The 17,126-nt window shown below is 42.3% G+C and overlaps 2 protein-coding genes across 5 annotated transcripts in view; both read right to left on the reverse strand.

Annotated features, from left to right (window-relative positions):
- GNAL (G protein subunit alpha L) overlaps positions 1-17,126 on the reverse strand; it is a 148,150-nt gene that overhangs the window by 105,783 nt on the left and 25,241 nt on the right. The gene's annotated exons all lie outside the window — the stretch shown is intronic.
- Positions 4,844-10,102, reverse strand: LOC144588549 (uncharacterized). The gene is made up of 2 exons (XM_078391515.1): positions 5,833-10,102; positions 4,844-5,650 (listed from the first exon to the last, which is right to left on the reverse strand). Exons 1-2 carry the CDS (start codon positions 9,134-9,136, stop codon positions 5,643-5,645), a joined length of 3,312 nt encoding a protein of 1,103 aa, XP_078247641.1. The 5' UTR covers positions 9,137-10,102; the 3' UTR covers positions 4,844-5,642.

Here is a 17,126-nt window from a genome sequence, read left to right on the forward strand (position 1 = left end):
CTCAAAGACAAGATCATGCCTGGGAGCAGGTGGTTGTTCAATATCTAATACGAAGAATGAGCTGTGCATAAGAAGTAAAATTTTCAGATGGCGATGATGGCACATCTGCAACATCAGAATCTGGGGCTGGTAGATTTAACGGGGATTCCCTGAATGACTCAGAGGGAGGATTCTGATCAGAAACCGTTGATGCCAAAGATTGCTCAGAGATAGAGTTGGCGAGGGAGAATGTTGATGATGTCTAGAAACAAAAACAAGAGGCACTGAGACCTGACAGTCGGAACGGGATCCAGACAGGGCAACAGACTGGCGCGAGGTTGAAGCTGCCAGTATCATGGAAGAGCGTTGCTTTGGTGGAGCAGGCTCATGTGGAGCTGACTTGTGTTGAGCTGGAATTGGGTCACAAAGGGGTACTTCAGTGACAGGCAAATGATGTTTAGATTTCTTAGGCTTTGACAACATTGGAGCAGGCTCGAGACTGGCTTGGTGTCGACTCCGAACAGGAGGCAGTAACGGTGATGGCGATGATTCAGATGGGCCATAAGTGTACCATACACATTTGGGATGTTGATATTATTCTGCAGCAAACGCTGGGTCATATTGTTTGAGTATATATCAGTGGTGGTCACCATATCTATTGACATCATAAAGAGGTTGTTCGTATTCATGAAAGGCATGGCATTGAGAGGGATGCAGGACAAAGATCACCTCACAATACTGTGGTGGTGGAGAGATGTGGCGTCTCTTGTCCTCTTCCTCAGAGGAGATTGCGAGATCAATGCCTCCAAATTCAAGAGGTGTATAACAGTCACCCACCTGGTTGAAACAGGGCTAGAATGGGCCGAGGCCGGGCTGGATATATCCGCCTCTGAATGGCCATGACTTGGTGATAAGCTCGGTATGGAGACCAGAGCGTGAGCTCGAGTGGGAAGATTCGATTCTCCTGCCTCGGAAATGGAGCCTTGGTCTGGGATGTCCCTCAACAATTCCTCCACGATGGGAGATGGGAGAGAGACATGGGCAACTGGAGGCTCACAAGGCTGATGAGGTTTCGGAGCCCGCTTTGTTATCTTCTGTTTAACTTTGTCCTTATCTTTTTGCTTAGTGTCAGATTGAGTTTTCGTTGACATTGAGGAAGACTTAGGCATCAATGTCGACGTCAACACCACTCATATACGGGCGCCTGCAGCCTCTATGGGTGGTCTGATGACCCGGGTTAAGTACGCTGCATTTCTGCTTCCAGGACACTCCCATCCTCCTCCTCCTGCATATTCTATGTACCCACCTTCCTCCTCCCACCTTCTTCCTCCGTACTCCATCTCCCTCCATCTTGTTACGCAGCAGTAAATAAGCGCAGCATCCGGTATGAGTCCTCCCTCTGCAGGCAGTTAAGTGTGTCTCGCAGCTCAGAAGGGCAGTATCTTCAAAAACATTTAATCTATTGATGCCTCAATTAATGTAATTTTATTGGTATCTATTTTTATTTTTGAAATTTACCAGTACCTGCTGCATTTTCCACCCTCAGCTTATACTCGAGTCAAAAGCTTTTCCCAGTTTTTGTGGTAAAATTGGGTGCCTCGGCTTATATTTGGGTTGGCTTATATACAGTAACTATACAATTACACAAAAGTGCACACCTCCACCAACACCATCCAATGATACGCTAAATCATTTTTTAATTATAACGCCATGTTCCCTTTCCAAAACTGCATAAATTCTTCTTGAGATACACAAGGCTTCCCTTTCATTATGGCATAATCAACGAAAACTCCCCAAATATCACTAAAAATATCTTTGTCATCTGCTTTTAATCATAATATCACACGTTAACTTATTAATAGCTATATTCCAGACATCTTTATTTAATGGAAATTCATGCTTTAATTTCAAATTCTTTGCTATGATTTATCTTGCTGCTGTTAATAAATTTGTTATCAGTTCTTTTACTGTCCATTCCCATTGTTCCATATCAAATATTGATAACAATGTTATTGCAGAATTTAACTCTATATTTAGCTTCATATTTTATTAATGTCTTTAAAAACCAACTTTCAAAATTTCATTACATTCCATATTCTCACCACATTTGGATATAATTACCTACTTCTTGCTCACATCTCCAGCATAAATTCAAAACTCTACTATCCTTATAATTCCGTTTCACTGATGTTAAGTACCATTTCCAAATTAATTTACAAAATCTTTATTTTATTCTTACTGACATATATTTTTAAATTCTTTCATTCCAAATGTTTTCCACACTTTGGTACTTCTATTCCTTCCCAAATCCATTTCCCATGAAAGCTTAAGTGCATTTTGGTCCTCTACTTCTATCAATATAATTTTTATTGATTATCCCTTTTATTACCCTATAATCTTGTTCTCCCTTTAATACTACCATTTCTTTAAATTCTGAGATCCTTGTTTCCCATTTTTTTCATTCACTCTTTATTGCATTGTTCCTACTGAATCATATTAAACTATATTTTTCCCTTTCAACATTATTCTACTTTGCTCCTTATTAGTCATCTTCTTCAACCAACTTTTTAAATTCTGATTATCTATCTCTTCTTTAATATTTTTCATAAACTTAAAAACTTTAAAAATTTAAAAATTTCTTGGAAATTTATCTGATTCTATTACAGGATGTAATGGAGTAGTTAAAGAAATAAATGTTTTCTTAAATTTATTCCAAATTTCCAATATATTTCTAAGGAAAGGTTCTCTATCTTTTTGTAAGAGTTGTAATTTGATTTAAAAATATTTTCAAAAGAGCCTACCACTTCTCAAAATTCTAATTTAACCAATTTTTATTTATCAGGCTGAGATACCTTATGCTCAACATGTCTCATCTGATTATCTATCTAATGTACCCTTATAGCAGGAAGATCTAATCCTGTTTGTTTTTTGATCCATACCATCTCTTCCTTAATCCTCACTTTTTAATCACCATTACAAAATTTATTAATTATATTTTGCCATTCTTTCAAATCTTCTGTCATCTTAATTGGTAACATGATAAACAAAAAATTAATTGTAGGTAATATCTTCATTTTACATAATGCTATACTACCAAACCATGATAACCCAGTTTTCTAAAAAAATCTTTAATTGATTATTTTAATTTATCAAAATTTTCATTTTTAAAAAACTGCAAATTTTAGTGATACTTATACCTAAGTATTTAATAGTGGTACATATTTTAATCCCAAATGTAGTCCTAACCCTCTACTTGTCCTCTTCACCACAATCAAACATTATCTCTGACTTTATGCCAATTTATTTGTAGGCCTATTATTTCTCCAAATTTCTTTAGATGACACATCATCTACTCCATCACCTTACCCATATCCTCTATTGTTAATAATGTACCATCAGCAAATAAACTAATTTCATGGTTACCTTTAAGACTTTTACTTCTTATTAAGTTGTCCTTTCTGATACCTTTCGCTACTAATTCTACGATTAACACAAGTAACATATGGGAAAGGTGACATCCTTGTTTAGTACTGCACTTCTTAATCTTTTCTTTATCATGGACCCCCTTTAAATATCTTTTGTTGCCATGGACCACCAAGACTTAACTCAAGATTTAAAAGCCTGAAGTGCATCAAATACAGTGGTGCCCCGTATAGCGAGGTTAATCCGTTCCGGATTAACCTTCGCTATACGAAATCTTCGCTAAGCGGGAAGTAAAAAGCCATTGGAACGCATTAAACTTCATTTAATGCGTTCCAAATCGGCCCTAAACTTCCCACTTAGAGAAGTTTCCTGGCCCCGGGCAGCCATTTTCGCGCCCTCCCCTCGCTTGCCGAGGGCGCGAAAACGCAGCAGGGGGCCATTTCGGGTCGTTTTGAAGCCGCAAAACAGCTGTTTTGCGGCTTCAAAACGGACCCGAAATGGCCCCGCGCGGCGTTTTCGCGCCCTTTGCAAGCGAGGGGAGGGCGCGAAAACGCCGCGCGGGGCCATTTCGGGTTGCCCGCGGCCGTTTTGAAGCCGCAAAACAGCTGTTTTGCGGCTTCAAAACGGACTCGAAATGGCCCCGCGCCGTGTTTTCACGCCCTCCCCTCGCTTGCCGAGGGCGCGAAAACACAGCGCGGGGCCATTTCGGGTCCTCCCGCACCCATTTTGGAGCCGCCGATCAGCTGCTCGCCGGCTCCAAAATGGCCGCGGGACGCCCAATCGTCGCAAAGCGAGGTGCGGCGATTGGGCGCTCCGTATAGCGATCCCGAAAAAGGGGATCGCTATACGGATTCGTCGTTGTATGGTGCGCTCGCTAAGCGAGGCACCACTGTATTTAAAGTTTCTCATGAAGGGTCTCATTGACAGATATCCCTTGCTATAACGGCAACACTTTTAAAGATGACTGGAAAAAGCTTCATTTGCTTTGAACAGGATGCACTCTGCTCAATACCATTGTTTCCTTTTATGTTTCAAATTCAGCCAGCAATCCACTCTGAGGCTCAGCCAAAATGTATTGTTACAAAATTCACTGCGATAATATAGAAAGTGGCTGTTGTGGGTTTTTCGGGCTCTTTGGCCATGTTCTGAAGGTTGTTCTTCCTAACATTTCGCCAGTCTCTGTGGCCGGCATCTTCAGAGGACTGTCCTCTGAAGATGCCGGCCACAGAGACTGCCGGCCACAGAGACTGGCGAAATGTTAGGAAGAACAACCTTCAGAACATGGGCAAAGAGCCCGAAAAACTCACAACAACCATTAGATCCCGGCTGTGAAAGCCTTCGCGAATACAATTGTGACAAACCCAGACCTACTGGGATCTATCACACAGTTACTAAGCTGCCACCAACCATTCCCTATAATAAGCCACACAGACCAGGGATGGATTTTTAAACAACAAAAGAATAAGGTTTATTTTAAATACAAACAGGGTAAATAAAACAATCAGGTGAATAAAATAAAGTAACGTGGCTTATTCTCACACACACAAGCATACAGTTTGGTTCACCTAGAACCTTTAACTTAAAGCACAGACCCTGAACCCATCAGTTCTGGCTAACCCACAGACACCTGAACTTATCAGGTTGGTACTCTGACACACAGTAGTACCCTGTCAGACACCCAGACTCCCACAACAGCTTCTTCTTCCCCAGCTGCTGCTTCGTCCCAACCCAGTGTCTCACAGTCTGTCTCAGCATCTACTCTTCACCACACAGGCATCACATATTTATACAGTACAGCCCCTCCTCCTGATGTCCCGCCTTCCACTCCCCATAGGATGGAACTTTCCCTCCAAACCCATGACAGACAGGTAACATCAGTGCTGTATGTAACACCTCCCCTCTTTAAAAGTTGTTTTGTAGGGGGAAAGCTAAAAGTGCTTTTCACCAAAAAAACAACCTGCATAAAATACACAACAACATTTATACATACCATATAATACTTACATATACTTACACTCCAAGTTAACCATAGCAAATATGCATTTAAACATTTTACCATATACAGTACATCAATTTACCTTTATTAATACCAACCAAATTCAAAATCAGGTACATTTTAACTTTTTGTTTTCATTATATACATATAGTCCATGTTCTTTCGCCGTCTTCAGTCTTCAGGTCTTCTTGATAAGGCGTCAGCAACACAGTTCACTGACCCTCTGACCACCTTCACTTCAAAGTCATAGTCCTGTAAGTTCAAAGCCCACCTCATAAGTTTGCTATTGTGGGTTTTCATCGTCTTTAACCATTGCAATGGTGAATGGTCAGTGCACAGAATAAAATGTCTTCCCCAGATGTAAGGCTTGGCCTTCTGGATCGCGTAGACTATGGCCAAACACTCCTTCTCCACGGTTGCCAAATGTCTCTCACCTTTTTGAAGTTTCCTACTCAGGTAGGACACTGGATGCTGGCCACCATTCTCATCCTCCTGGCACAGAACTGCTCCTACCCCGCTGTTAGACGCATCGGTGTAGATGATGAACTCCCGGTCGAAGTCTGGAGCACGCAGGACAGGATAGTTGATTAACGCCTCCTTCAACCTCTGGAACGCCGCCTCACAGTCGCTGGTCCACGGGATGCGGTCATCAGCCTTCTTCCTCGTCAGATCGGTCAGCGGAGCCGCAATCTCGCTAAACCTCGGGATGAACTTTCGGTAGTAGCCCACCAACCCAAGAAATGATTTGACTTTTTTCTTGGTGTTGGGTCTAGGCCAATCACGAACAGCTTCTATTTTGGCCTTCAGGGGTTTTATCATTCCTCCCCCTACCATGTGACCCAAGTATTTTCTTTCTGGGATACCCAGCTGCAGTTTGCTCTCTCTGCAGAGCCTAGGCCAAAGCACTTCCTCCCCTGGGTTAAAGCGCCTCTCCCTGCCTTCCTGGTCATCCCAAGCTTTCTTTCTGACCTTTTGAGCTGGCAGGGTCTCTGCTGCTAGCTCTAGGTTTCTCCTTAGGTCATTCATCAAGGTGTCTATGTAAGTCACAACGTCTTGTGGGTCACCCTGGGCGATCTGCCCCCAACCCTGCTCGATCAAATCAAGGGGCCCCTTCACCCCTTTCCCAAATAAAAGTTCAAATGGACTGAACCCGGTACTGGCTTGTGGCACTGATCGATAAGCAACCAAAAGGGATTGCAGCTTCTGGTCCCAATTGTTTGGATTCTCTGCCAAGAAAGCCCTAATCATGCGCATTAGAGTCCCATTGAACTTCTCAGTTACCCCATCACTTTCCGGATGATAGGCAGTGGTTTCCTTGTGCTTAATTCCACAGATTTGCCATAAGCGTTTCATGAGCTTTGACGTGAACGATGTGCCCAAATCTGTGATTATCTCTGAGGCAAATCCCATCCTGGACATGTACCCCACCAAAGCATCGGCCACTGTGTTAGTTTCGATGTTTGTCAAGGGTATGGCTTCAGGATACCTTGTGGCATGGTCCACAATTGTTAGTATGAACCTATTCCCCCTCTTTGTGGCCTTGGGCAAAGGTCCCACAATATCCACCCCTATGCATTTGAACGGAGTGTCAACCACAGGCAAAGGGCACAACTTTGCTTTGGTCCTGTCGCGGTTATTCCCCTGCCTTTGACACACATCACATTGTTTACAGAACTCCCTGATCTGCTTCCCTATGTCAGGCCAGTAGAAATTCTGTGTGATTCTCTGCTGTGTTTTGTTCACTCCTAAGTGTGCAGCAAACATGTCAGAGTGACCCCTTTGTAAGATCATGGGGCGATACTTTTCAGGTACCACTAGCTGACTCCTGATCCCATCTCCCCCTTTTGAGATATTTCTCAGGGTTTCTCTATATAAAATCCCCTTTTTCTCCAGAAATCTCACTGGGGTTTCAGGTGTTAGTTGCGCGTCAGTCACCTGTTCAAAACACTTTTGGAGAGTGGCGTCTGCCTTCTGCTCCTGTCCAAATCTGCTGTCTGTGGTTAAGGTTTCCACCACAGCTTCTGAACTCCCCTCTGCCTCCGTCTCTGGCTCATCATTACCCCCCTGAACTGTCCCTGTGGTGGCTTGTGAGCGTGTAATCACTAGCACCCGTTTCACATGTTCAGCCAGGTCATTTCCCACGAGCACGGCTGCTGGCAGAGTCGATGAAATCGCTATCCGCCAATCTCCCCTCCAGCCTTGAAAGTTGACAGGTACCTCTGCTACTGGCAGAGAGATTACCTGCCCCTCAATACCTGCTACCTTTATGCTCTCATTTGGGATTATAAACTCCCTAGGGATGATATCTGGATGGCACAGGGTTACCTGGGAACAAGTGTCCCGCAGCCCCCTATACTGACGGTCAAGTATTCCTACGTCCACCCCTGCTGTCTCAAACAACTGAGAATCTGTTTTCACCAGCAAGCAGCGCTTTACCTCCACAAGAGGACCATTTTCCTCAGCCTGATCAGCAGAGGTAGCTGTTCCAGACTGAGTAGCCATGGCAACAGGCTCCCTCTGTGACACTGAGCCTTGCTCTTTCTGGACACAGAACACAGCTTTTGGCTTGGTCCCACTAGAATTCTGAGGCACCATTCCTTTTAGCTGCTTTAATTTCTCACACTCTGAGATTAGATGACCCTTTCCCTGACAGAAATAACATTTTCTGGTGTATTTTGATTCTCTCTCATCTTGTTTTGGTTTTCCCTCCAAAATCTGAGGTCTTAGTTTCATGTCTGAGGGCTTCCCTTCACCATGGGCCCCTCCCCCTTGCTGGTTTTTCCCTGGTCCCTGAGAGTACTTGCTGTAGGTTTCTTTGGGTTTACCTACAGATTTCCCCTCACCCAAGGGCTTTCTTATTTGGGAGATAAAATCCGCGATCTCTGCGGCTGCTGCCACAGATTTCGGTTTCCTTTCCCTCACCTGGAATTTCAATTCCCCATGCAGGACTGAATAGAACTGTTCCAGGGCTATCAAGTCTTTAAGCTGTTCATAGGTCTCTGTTCCCTCCTGCGACAGCCATTTCTCAAGCAGCCTCACCAATTGGGCCCCCACTTGGGTAAAAGTCTGTTCTGGCTTCTTGGTGAGGGACCTGAACCTTTGTCTCAGCTGCTCTGCATTTATCCCATGTCTTGCGAACACCAGTTTTTTAAACTCTGCAAAATCTTTCATCCGTTCCTCAGGCATCTCGGCATAAACCTCAGCCAGGCTACCACTGATTAAAGAACGCATGATGGTCATCTTCTCAGTTTCCCTCACTGAGAAGTCCACAAACGCTCTTTCCACTAAGGAAAAGAACACCTCAGGACAATCTCCCTTGTGGTACACAGGGAATTTCTTCAGGTCAGCTTTAGACAGTTGGCCTCCCTCAGAATCCCTATTGTTATTATTGTTCTGGTTCATCAGTTCCAGTTTTCTTAATTCAAACGCCATTTTCTCTCTCTCCAATCTTTCTTCTCTTTCCAATCTCTCTATTTCAAATTGCCTTTGTTTCTCTCTTTCCCTTTGCTCCATTTCAAATTGCCTTTCCCTTTCCTCCCTTCTTTCTCTCTCTAATCTTTCCTCCATTTCCCTCACCCTCAGCTCATGCTGTTGGGCTAGGAGTATTTTTCTGAGTTCTGGGTCCTGCTCTCCTGTGCTGTCACCTTGCACTGAGCCAAATTCCTCCTCAGAACCTTGGTCAATCTGGGGGTCTTTCACTTCACTCATTTCTGCTACTTGGCTTCGAGTCAAGGGCATAACCCCCCCCTCAGAACAGGCTGCTTTAAAAAGTCAAGCCTCAAAATAAAACGACCACTTTTTTCCTTTTTGCCTCAGAACCAGCTCTCCCCAGAGATTGCTGCTGTTCTTCAGCACTAAATTTGCAACAGTATCGAGTCAGAGCCTACCCCCCTCTGCTGGGCCTCTCAGCTGGCAAGCTAGCTCACTGTTGCTACGCAGTTTTGCCTCAGCGTTTCCCGCCAAAACTAGGCTGCCTCAGAGCACCTAAATCTAAGTCTCCCCAGTTGGCACGTTCTTCTACTAGTGCACCTCCCCGTGAGGTACACCTAGAAGATTACCTACGCGCCTCAGACTGTCCCTGACTAGACCCCCCTTGCTCTGGGCACACTTGCCAAGGCTTTGCTGGACCGCTGGACAACTGGACCAGTCGTATCCCACACGCTGGACACCAATCAATGTGACAAACCCAGACCTACTGGGATCTATCACACAGTTACTAAGCTGCCACCAACCATTCCCTATAATAAGCCACACAGACCAGGGATGGATTTTTAAACAACAAAAGAATAAGGTTTATTTTAAATACAAACAGGGTAAATAAAACAATCAGGTGAATAAAATAAAGTAACGTGGCTTATTCTCACACACACAAGCATACAGTTTGGTTCACCTAGAACCTTTAACTTAAAGCACAGACCCTGAACCCATCAGTTCTGGCTAACCCACAGACACCTGAACTTATCAGGTTGGTACTCTGACACACAGTAGTACCCTGTCAGACACCCAGACTCCCACAACAGCTTCTTCTTCCCCAGCTGCTGCTTCGTCCCAACCCAGTGTCTCACAGTCTGTCTCAGCATCTACTCTTCACCACACAGGCATCACATATTTATACAGTACAGCCCCTCCTCCTGATGTCCCGCCTTCCACTCCCCATAGGATGGAACTTTCCCTCCAAACCCATGACAGACAGGTAACATCAGTGCTGTATGTAACAACAATATAGAAAGTCATTTTACCTGGCAATAAGCAAATGGTTACCAGAAACTGAAGAAGAAACATGATCACAAAGTCCATCCAAACACTCATCCACACTAACACTGACGGACTTCGACTCTCTCTTCCCATGGCTTCTGACTGTCTGCACAGTACCAAGAAATGTCATGTGCTGTCACTCAGCATCATGCATTTCCATGTTATCACAGTGTGCAGAAATATCAGATTATTTTCTATTAAACAGTTATTTTCATAACTGATTTTTACTTTTGTTTGTTTTTCATGGTAGGTTAGAAAAGCCACGTTATACACAAACAAGCAAGAGAAATTAAAATTTTGTTCCATGTTTCTTCTTGTTTTCATTAATTAATTAATTCCTTCTTCCTTTCTATTTTAACTGCAAAATATCATAACATTTCTTCAAGCCTTCACAGACCCTCTGTGAGGCCATCACACACACAAATGGGGGCTGTAGACCACAAGTTAAGAACTTCTGCTCTAGTACCTTGGCCTAGGTTTAACTGTTCTGTTATACCATCATTCACTACTGTTGCACATCCCCAGCGTACACTGTATGTTTTCTCACTCACACAGGTTCACCTTTGGACACGACTTGTTCTTTACCCCTTTTTTCGCTGCCACCAGAGGATATTATCCTCACTATATGAGTTATGAGTCTCACACTCTTGCTGCCAAATAAAACAAGATTTATAGGGATAAATAAGTGAATCACAGAAGGAAAATCATGGATGTTCTATTATCATTCATTCATTAAGCATGGATTTGATTTCTTATAAGCTTGCTTGTACTCATTTATTTTAATCAAGATCTCAATACAGTGGTGCCTCGCTTAACGATTGCCTCGTTTAGCGATGAATTCGCATAACGATGTGTTTTTTTAGAAAATAATATGCATCGCATAACGATGTTTCCTATGGGCGATTTTCGCTTAGCGAAGTTTGGGACCATGCTTCGCATAACAAATGCAATTTTAGGTCCCCTGCTTCACTTAACGATGTTTTTTTTCAATTAAAAAAGTGTCTTAGAAGGGTCAAAAACGGTTCTAAATGCTTGGATTCGTTAGAGGACCCCTTAAGTCATGTGCAAACCTGATTTGGCTTTGATCTGACTTTTCGTTAATTTTTTGTGAATTTTTTTTTTGGCCCATAGGAACCAATGGACCTGTCAAAATCTGACAGCTCCATGCTTTCCTATGGGGGAGAAAACAATTTACAAAAAATTAACGAAAGTTCACATCAAAGCCAAATCAGGTTTGCACACAACTTAGGGGGTCCTCTAATGAACCCAAGAATCTAGAACAGTTGCTGAGTCTTCATTAATTTTTTGTGATTTTTTTCTTCCCCCATAGGAAATAATGGAGCTGTCAGATTTTGACAGCTGTCAAAAGTTGGGGGGAAAAAATTCACCATAAATTAATGAAAAGTCAGATCAAAGCCAAATTAACTTTTGCATCCGTTTTAGAGGGTGCAGAAGCTAATCCAAGCATTTAAAACCATTTTGACCCTTGTATGACACATTTAAAATTGCAAAAATTGACTTCGCAAAGCCATTAAAATGTATTGAGTCAGCTTCAATACATTCCAATGGAGGATACATTGTTTCGCTTAGCGATGTTTCCTATGGGTTTTTTCGCTTAACGATGGCAATCCGTTCCAATTGGAACGGATTAACCGGTTTCCAATGCATTCCTATGGGAAATGGTGTTTCGCATAGCGATGGTTTCACATAGTGATGTTTTTTTTGGAACCAATTAACATCGCTATGCGAGGCACCACTGTATTTTCTGACTGTCAATGTACTTCTAATTCCTTTTAACTCTTTAATATTCTCTAACTAACCAACTGTCCAATATCTTGTCTAAACACTTCACAGTCTTCTCTCTAACTGTCTAAAATGCTTCACCATCTTTTTCCTAACTGACTCTCTGTCACACTCCAACTGCCTCTCTGACACTCCCAGTTCCCTTGACTCCGCCCCTCCTGTCCTGTCATAGGCTCTTGTACTAGAGCTCTAAAATGACTGACAGGAGTGATGTGTGGGCAGTCCACCACAACTACTACAGTTCCAAAGTTTTTTTTCAATATAATGAATTTACTATACCTTTAAATCAATCACTGAAATATCTCTTTCAATATTTTTATTGTTGGCTATTCCACACAATCAAAAGCTTTAAAAATATCTAATGTAAGTACATCTGCTTTTTCACAATCAACCAGGCAGTATACACATCACTCACTCACTCAGTCAGTCAAATAAACAAAGCAAAACAAAAACAAAACAAAAAACCCTAAAGCAGGCCATTCAGAGAGATTCCAGAATTATCCAAACTGAAGTTTGTATCCTCAGAATCTCTGTTGAACCATTTTTTCCTTCAGACCTTGAGGCACGTTTTGGAGACATGGAGAAACAATTATTGTCTCTGAAAAAAAGACTGATACATTTTCTCCAAGCTCTGCCAACAGCAAGGTGGGTGAGAAGAAGAATGGTAAGGTGTAGTTTTGTGACTCATGGATTCCAGGTGCCAACTTGAGAATAATTATATTAAGGTTTTCCCTTATAGTTCCCATAACAATGTTTCTGAGACAGACGCAGAAAGAAATTATCAGAGGCATTTTCGCTACATTTTGTGACTCGTCTGTGACAGCAGATAAAATGCCCGAATGCAGCACTACCAGGAATAGCTTGAATACCAGCAAAATTGTGTTACATCTCTATATACTGCTCCCTTTACAGCAAGTGGCTCTTCTCACATCAACTCCCCAAACAGGTATCTAGAGATTTACAAAGACCTTTCAATTTGATTCAAGAAGCACTTCCCCTCAGGCTGCCAGTAGGGGAGGTAGGATAACACTTTCCACTTAAATTTCTCCTACTACCATGTAGAAGACTTTGGTGTTACAAGAAATGAAGCGTTTGTGGGATTTTTTTTGGCAGTGGCATAAACAGTTATTGGAGAAGAGCCAGCATAACAAAGTAGTTTCTTTTCAATTAGATGATCTAATAGACCCCGTGATGATCCAAGGACAACAAACAAATTGTCTGACGATTTTCTCTCTGAGACAACATGCCAAACAGTAAAAGACAAATAATGAAAACACAAAACAAAATTTGGCTCTTAGTACCAGGATTTCACTTTTCTTACAATGGAAACTCAGTGCTGTAGACAGAATCCCCCCTTACTTGCTATTCTATTAATATGCTTTTGTTTTCTTTAACTAACTCAAAGATTCTTGAAAAAGATTAAGAAAGGTGACATATTATTATCTCAGTAACACGTAGGACTCTTACCAATAAGCTGTGCTGCAGTGTTTGGTAGCAGGGCAAACAAACATTTAAACAAATGATTAAGTAGATTTATTACAACTATCAGCAGAACAGTTAAGTAACTTTATAGGCTAGACTTAATAGGCTTTTAGATTTACAAAATGTATTTTAGATTTAAAAACAAAACAAAACTTAGTGAACTTTATATTTAAGCTATGAAATGCTCCTTGAATTCAGTAGTGAACAATAACAATGGAATCAGTACGTTTCAGGAAGACCATTACATTATAGAGTATTTTTAAAACATTCTATAGTGTCTGTTACTCACAAAGGTCCATTCCAAAGCACTGTAAAAGCAAAGGGAATACAACAATGAAAGACAAAATTATATCGTAAGAGCTCTTGAAGCAGAAAAGATATAACCTACAAAGCCAAAGACACATGCAGCACACCATAGCAATATGACATTATGTGTACAGTGATAACTGCAAATGTTACATTTAAGACATACGCACTTCCATGTGGAAATACAGTGGTGCCTCGCTTAACGGGCGCTCTGTTTGACGACGAAATCGCTAGATGTCAATGTTTTTGCGATTGCAAAAGCAATCGCAAAACGATGTTCCCTATGGGGGAATTTCGCTTTGTGATGATTGGTTCCCTGCTTCGCGAACCGATCATCACAAAGCGATGATTTTCGGCCAGCTGATCGGCTGTTTCAAAATGGCCGCCGGGTAAACAAAATGGCCGCCCGCTCTTTTCTGCCATGGATCCCTCGCTGCACAGGCAGCAAAAATGGCCACGCTATGGAGGATCTTCGCTGGACTGTGAGTTTCAAGCCCTTAGGAACGCATTAATCGGGTTTTAAAGCGTTTCTATGGGTTTTTTTAAATCGCATTACGCCATTTTCATTTTACAGCGATTTCGCTGGAACAAATTACCATCGTAATGCGAGGCACCACTGTAATGTACTTCCTGGGTGCACCTGTGAAAAGGATCCAAGATTTCAGTTGACTGTGGTACCACATGCAACTCTAGAAAAGTCTGTATGAATTATTAGTTTTCATTTGGTTGCATGCAGATGATCACTTTTAAAAATTGTATCTGCAATGCAACCCAGAGTTACAGAGAGCAGAGCAAGATTCAAAAGGCTACATTTTTCATGGCTGCTTTGGCCCTTTTTCATCAAATGTCATTTTTGTCTTGAAAAGATAAGGTGTTTTTTAAATGCTTATGAGACTAATACAATGTTTCTCTCTCTAAACCGCTTGAATACTTCTAGGTCTAAGGAGAGGAGAAGCACTTCTCTAGAGATCCTAGAAAGAAATTTTCTCAGGCTTACTCCCAACACTATTTCTTGGGTTGATTAGGGACTCATCTTCTGTTATACCATCATTCACTACTGTTGCGCACCCCCAGTGTACACTGTATGTTTTCTCACTCACACAGGTTCACCTTTGGACACGACTTGTTCTTTACCCCTTTTTTCGCTGCCACCAGAGGATATTATCCTCACTATATGAGTTATGAGTCTCACACGCTTGCTGTCAAATAAAACAAGATTTATTTAAGGATAAATAAGTGGATCACAGAAGGAAAATCATGGATGGGTCTACACACTATTTTTAGACGGTAGTGAAATTTAGACAGATTTTAATGAATTAAAATTCATTAATCCAGTTAGAAAATAAAATATCTTCCAAATGAACACCCCAGCATCGCTTACTATCTCTGCCATGTTTCAGATGACTTCATTTCATGATCCTGACAGGCAAGAAGATACACAAAGGATTATAAGATGGGAGCTGTAGGAAAACATGATCCATACATAGGTAATTGTGAAGAGGAAAAGGACACGGGTGCATATTGGTGGTCCATACAGCTCTGACCCACAACACAATCCAACCAGTATTCCAGAGAGTCAGCCCCTGGGGCTCCTATGCAGCATGCCAAAAAAAAGAAAGCGCCACCACATATAGCTCCAAGGAAAGCGGGACTCAGAAGGAGTGGTCATGTCACTCTTAGGAATAGAGGGGCACCCAGTGAGAGAGGAGGAATTACTTTATTCATGCACATTTCAGATATAAAGACTGCCTGTGGCATTCGCCCCTCGTGCCCCCTTGCTTGACTGTCAAGACTCAGAGCACTCGAAGGCAAACAATCCCCTCTTTTACACTGCTGCCACCAGGTGATCACTAAATCACCTTTACTTCAGGAAGATGAAGATTCAGTTCTACACTTCAAACTCTTTTAAATATAACTTTTGTTTATTGATTACCCAAATTGATAGTGATTCATGAATAGGTAAATTTATTATTAACAACAATCTTCTATTTGATAGTACACTCCTAACTAATCACCTCTCAGATTTCCCCAAACTCCACACTCTATCTCCTTCTCCACTCTTCCACGCTACTCATACTCTCTCTCTCTGACTCTCTCTCAGGCTCCACCTCTTATCACATCTCTCGCGGTTCCGCCTCTCAGTAACATGAATATGCATGAACAATTACCATAACAAACATGAATCATTGACATAATAAAGGGGAACGCTACACTGCCTTACCAACAAAATGGGAGGAGAGGAAGGAGGCATCAGAAAGGGAAGGGACAGTTCAAGGGGAGGAAGGGTGAGGTGCCTCAGGAGACAGGAGAGGAATGTAAGGATGAATTGAGAGAGATGGGAAGAGAGAAACAGGATACTGTACAGTGGTGCCTCACATAGCGACAATAATTGGTGAAGCAAAAATCGCTGCAGAGCGATTTTGTCGCTATGCGATTTAAAAAAGCCCACAGTAATGCACTGAAATCCCTTCAATGCGTTCCTATGGGCTTCAGACTCACCTTTAAATGAAAATCCTCCATAGAGCGGCCATTTTCGCTGCCCAGTAAGCGAGGAATCCATCCCAAAAAACAGCGGGTGGCCATTTTTTAAACCCGGTGGCCATTTTGGAACCGCCAATCAGCTGTTCAAAAATCATCGCAAAATCTTCATCGCTATGCGATTTCGTCATTAAACGGGGCGCCCGTTAAGCGAGGCACCACTGTATCTTTATTGAATCCCAAGAAGAAAAGGAATTAGAGGAAGGAGACTAGGGCGATGTCCAGGAGAACTGGTCAGGGACTTACTGAGCTGAGGACTATCCTGGTAAAAAATCAGAGTCTCCAGGGGAGTGGGATTACATTTACAAAGAATACTAGCCCAATCAAGAATCCCAAAGGGAAAAGGGAGAAACATTAGAACCCTAGGACTTCCTATAGGCTGTCATAGTGAGGTGAACACAAGAGGAAAGAAGCTAGAAAGGCTGGGAAACCCAATTCTGTACCAGACTAATACTGGTGCAACAGCAGAAATCGGGAACATCAGTGTCTGGAGAAAACCAAGGAGGAAAATCACAGGAACCAGGATAGTTCTGTTTCCATACAGGAAAATCACCGTCAAGCTTGCTGTTACTACAGGCATACCACTGTCCCTATTAGAAGCTGATATGCTGGATTCAGGATTCTACAGGCTTGTTTGCCCAAGAATCTGGAGAGAACCAGACATCCTGGAAACCCTAACCTCCCATTTGGTGGGCAGAACCAGAGAGCAAGAGACTATGTTAAAGGATGCTGGACCAGTGATGAAAATTAGGCCCAAGTGAAGCAGACTATGTGCTGAATCACTTGTTCCTCATCTCCACTCCAGTTCAATAAATCTCATTCTGTTTCAACCCATTTCTCTGAG

This window comes from Pogona vitticeps, chromosome 4, assembly GCF_051106095.1.
Source record: "Pogona vitticeps strain Pit_001003342236 chromosome 4, PviZW2.1, whole genome shotgun sequence".
NCBI lineage: Eukaryota > Metazoa > Chordata > Lepidosauria > Squamata > Agamidae > Pogona > Pogona vitticeps.

Bases quoted from the DNA above. Each gene is read 5' to 3' on its own strand.
- LOC144588549 (XM_078391515.1), bottom strand. From the start codon at position 9,136: ATGCCCTTGACTCGAAGCCAAGTAGCAGAAATGAGTGAAGTGAAAGAC.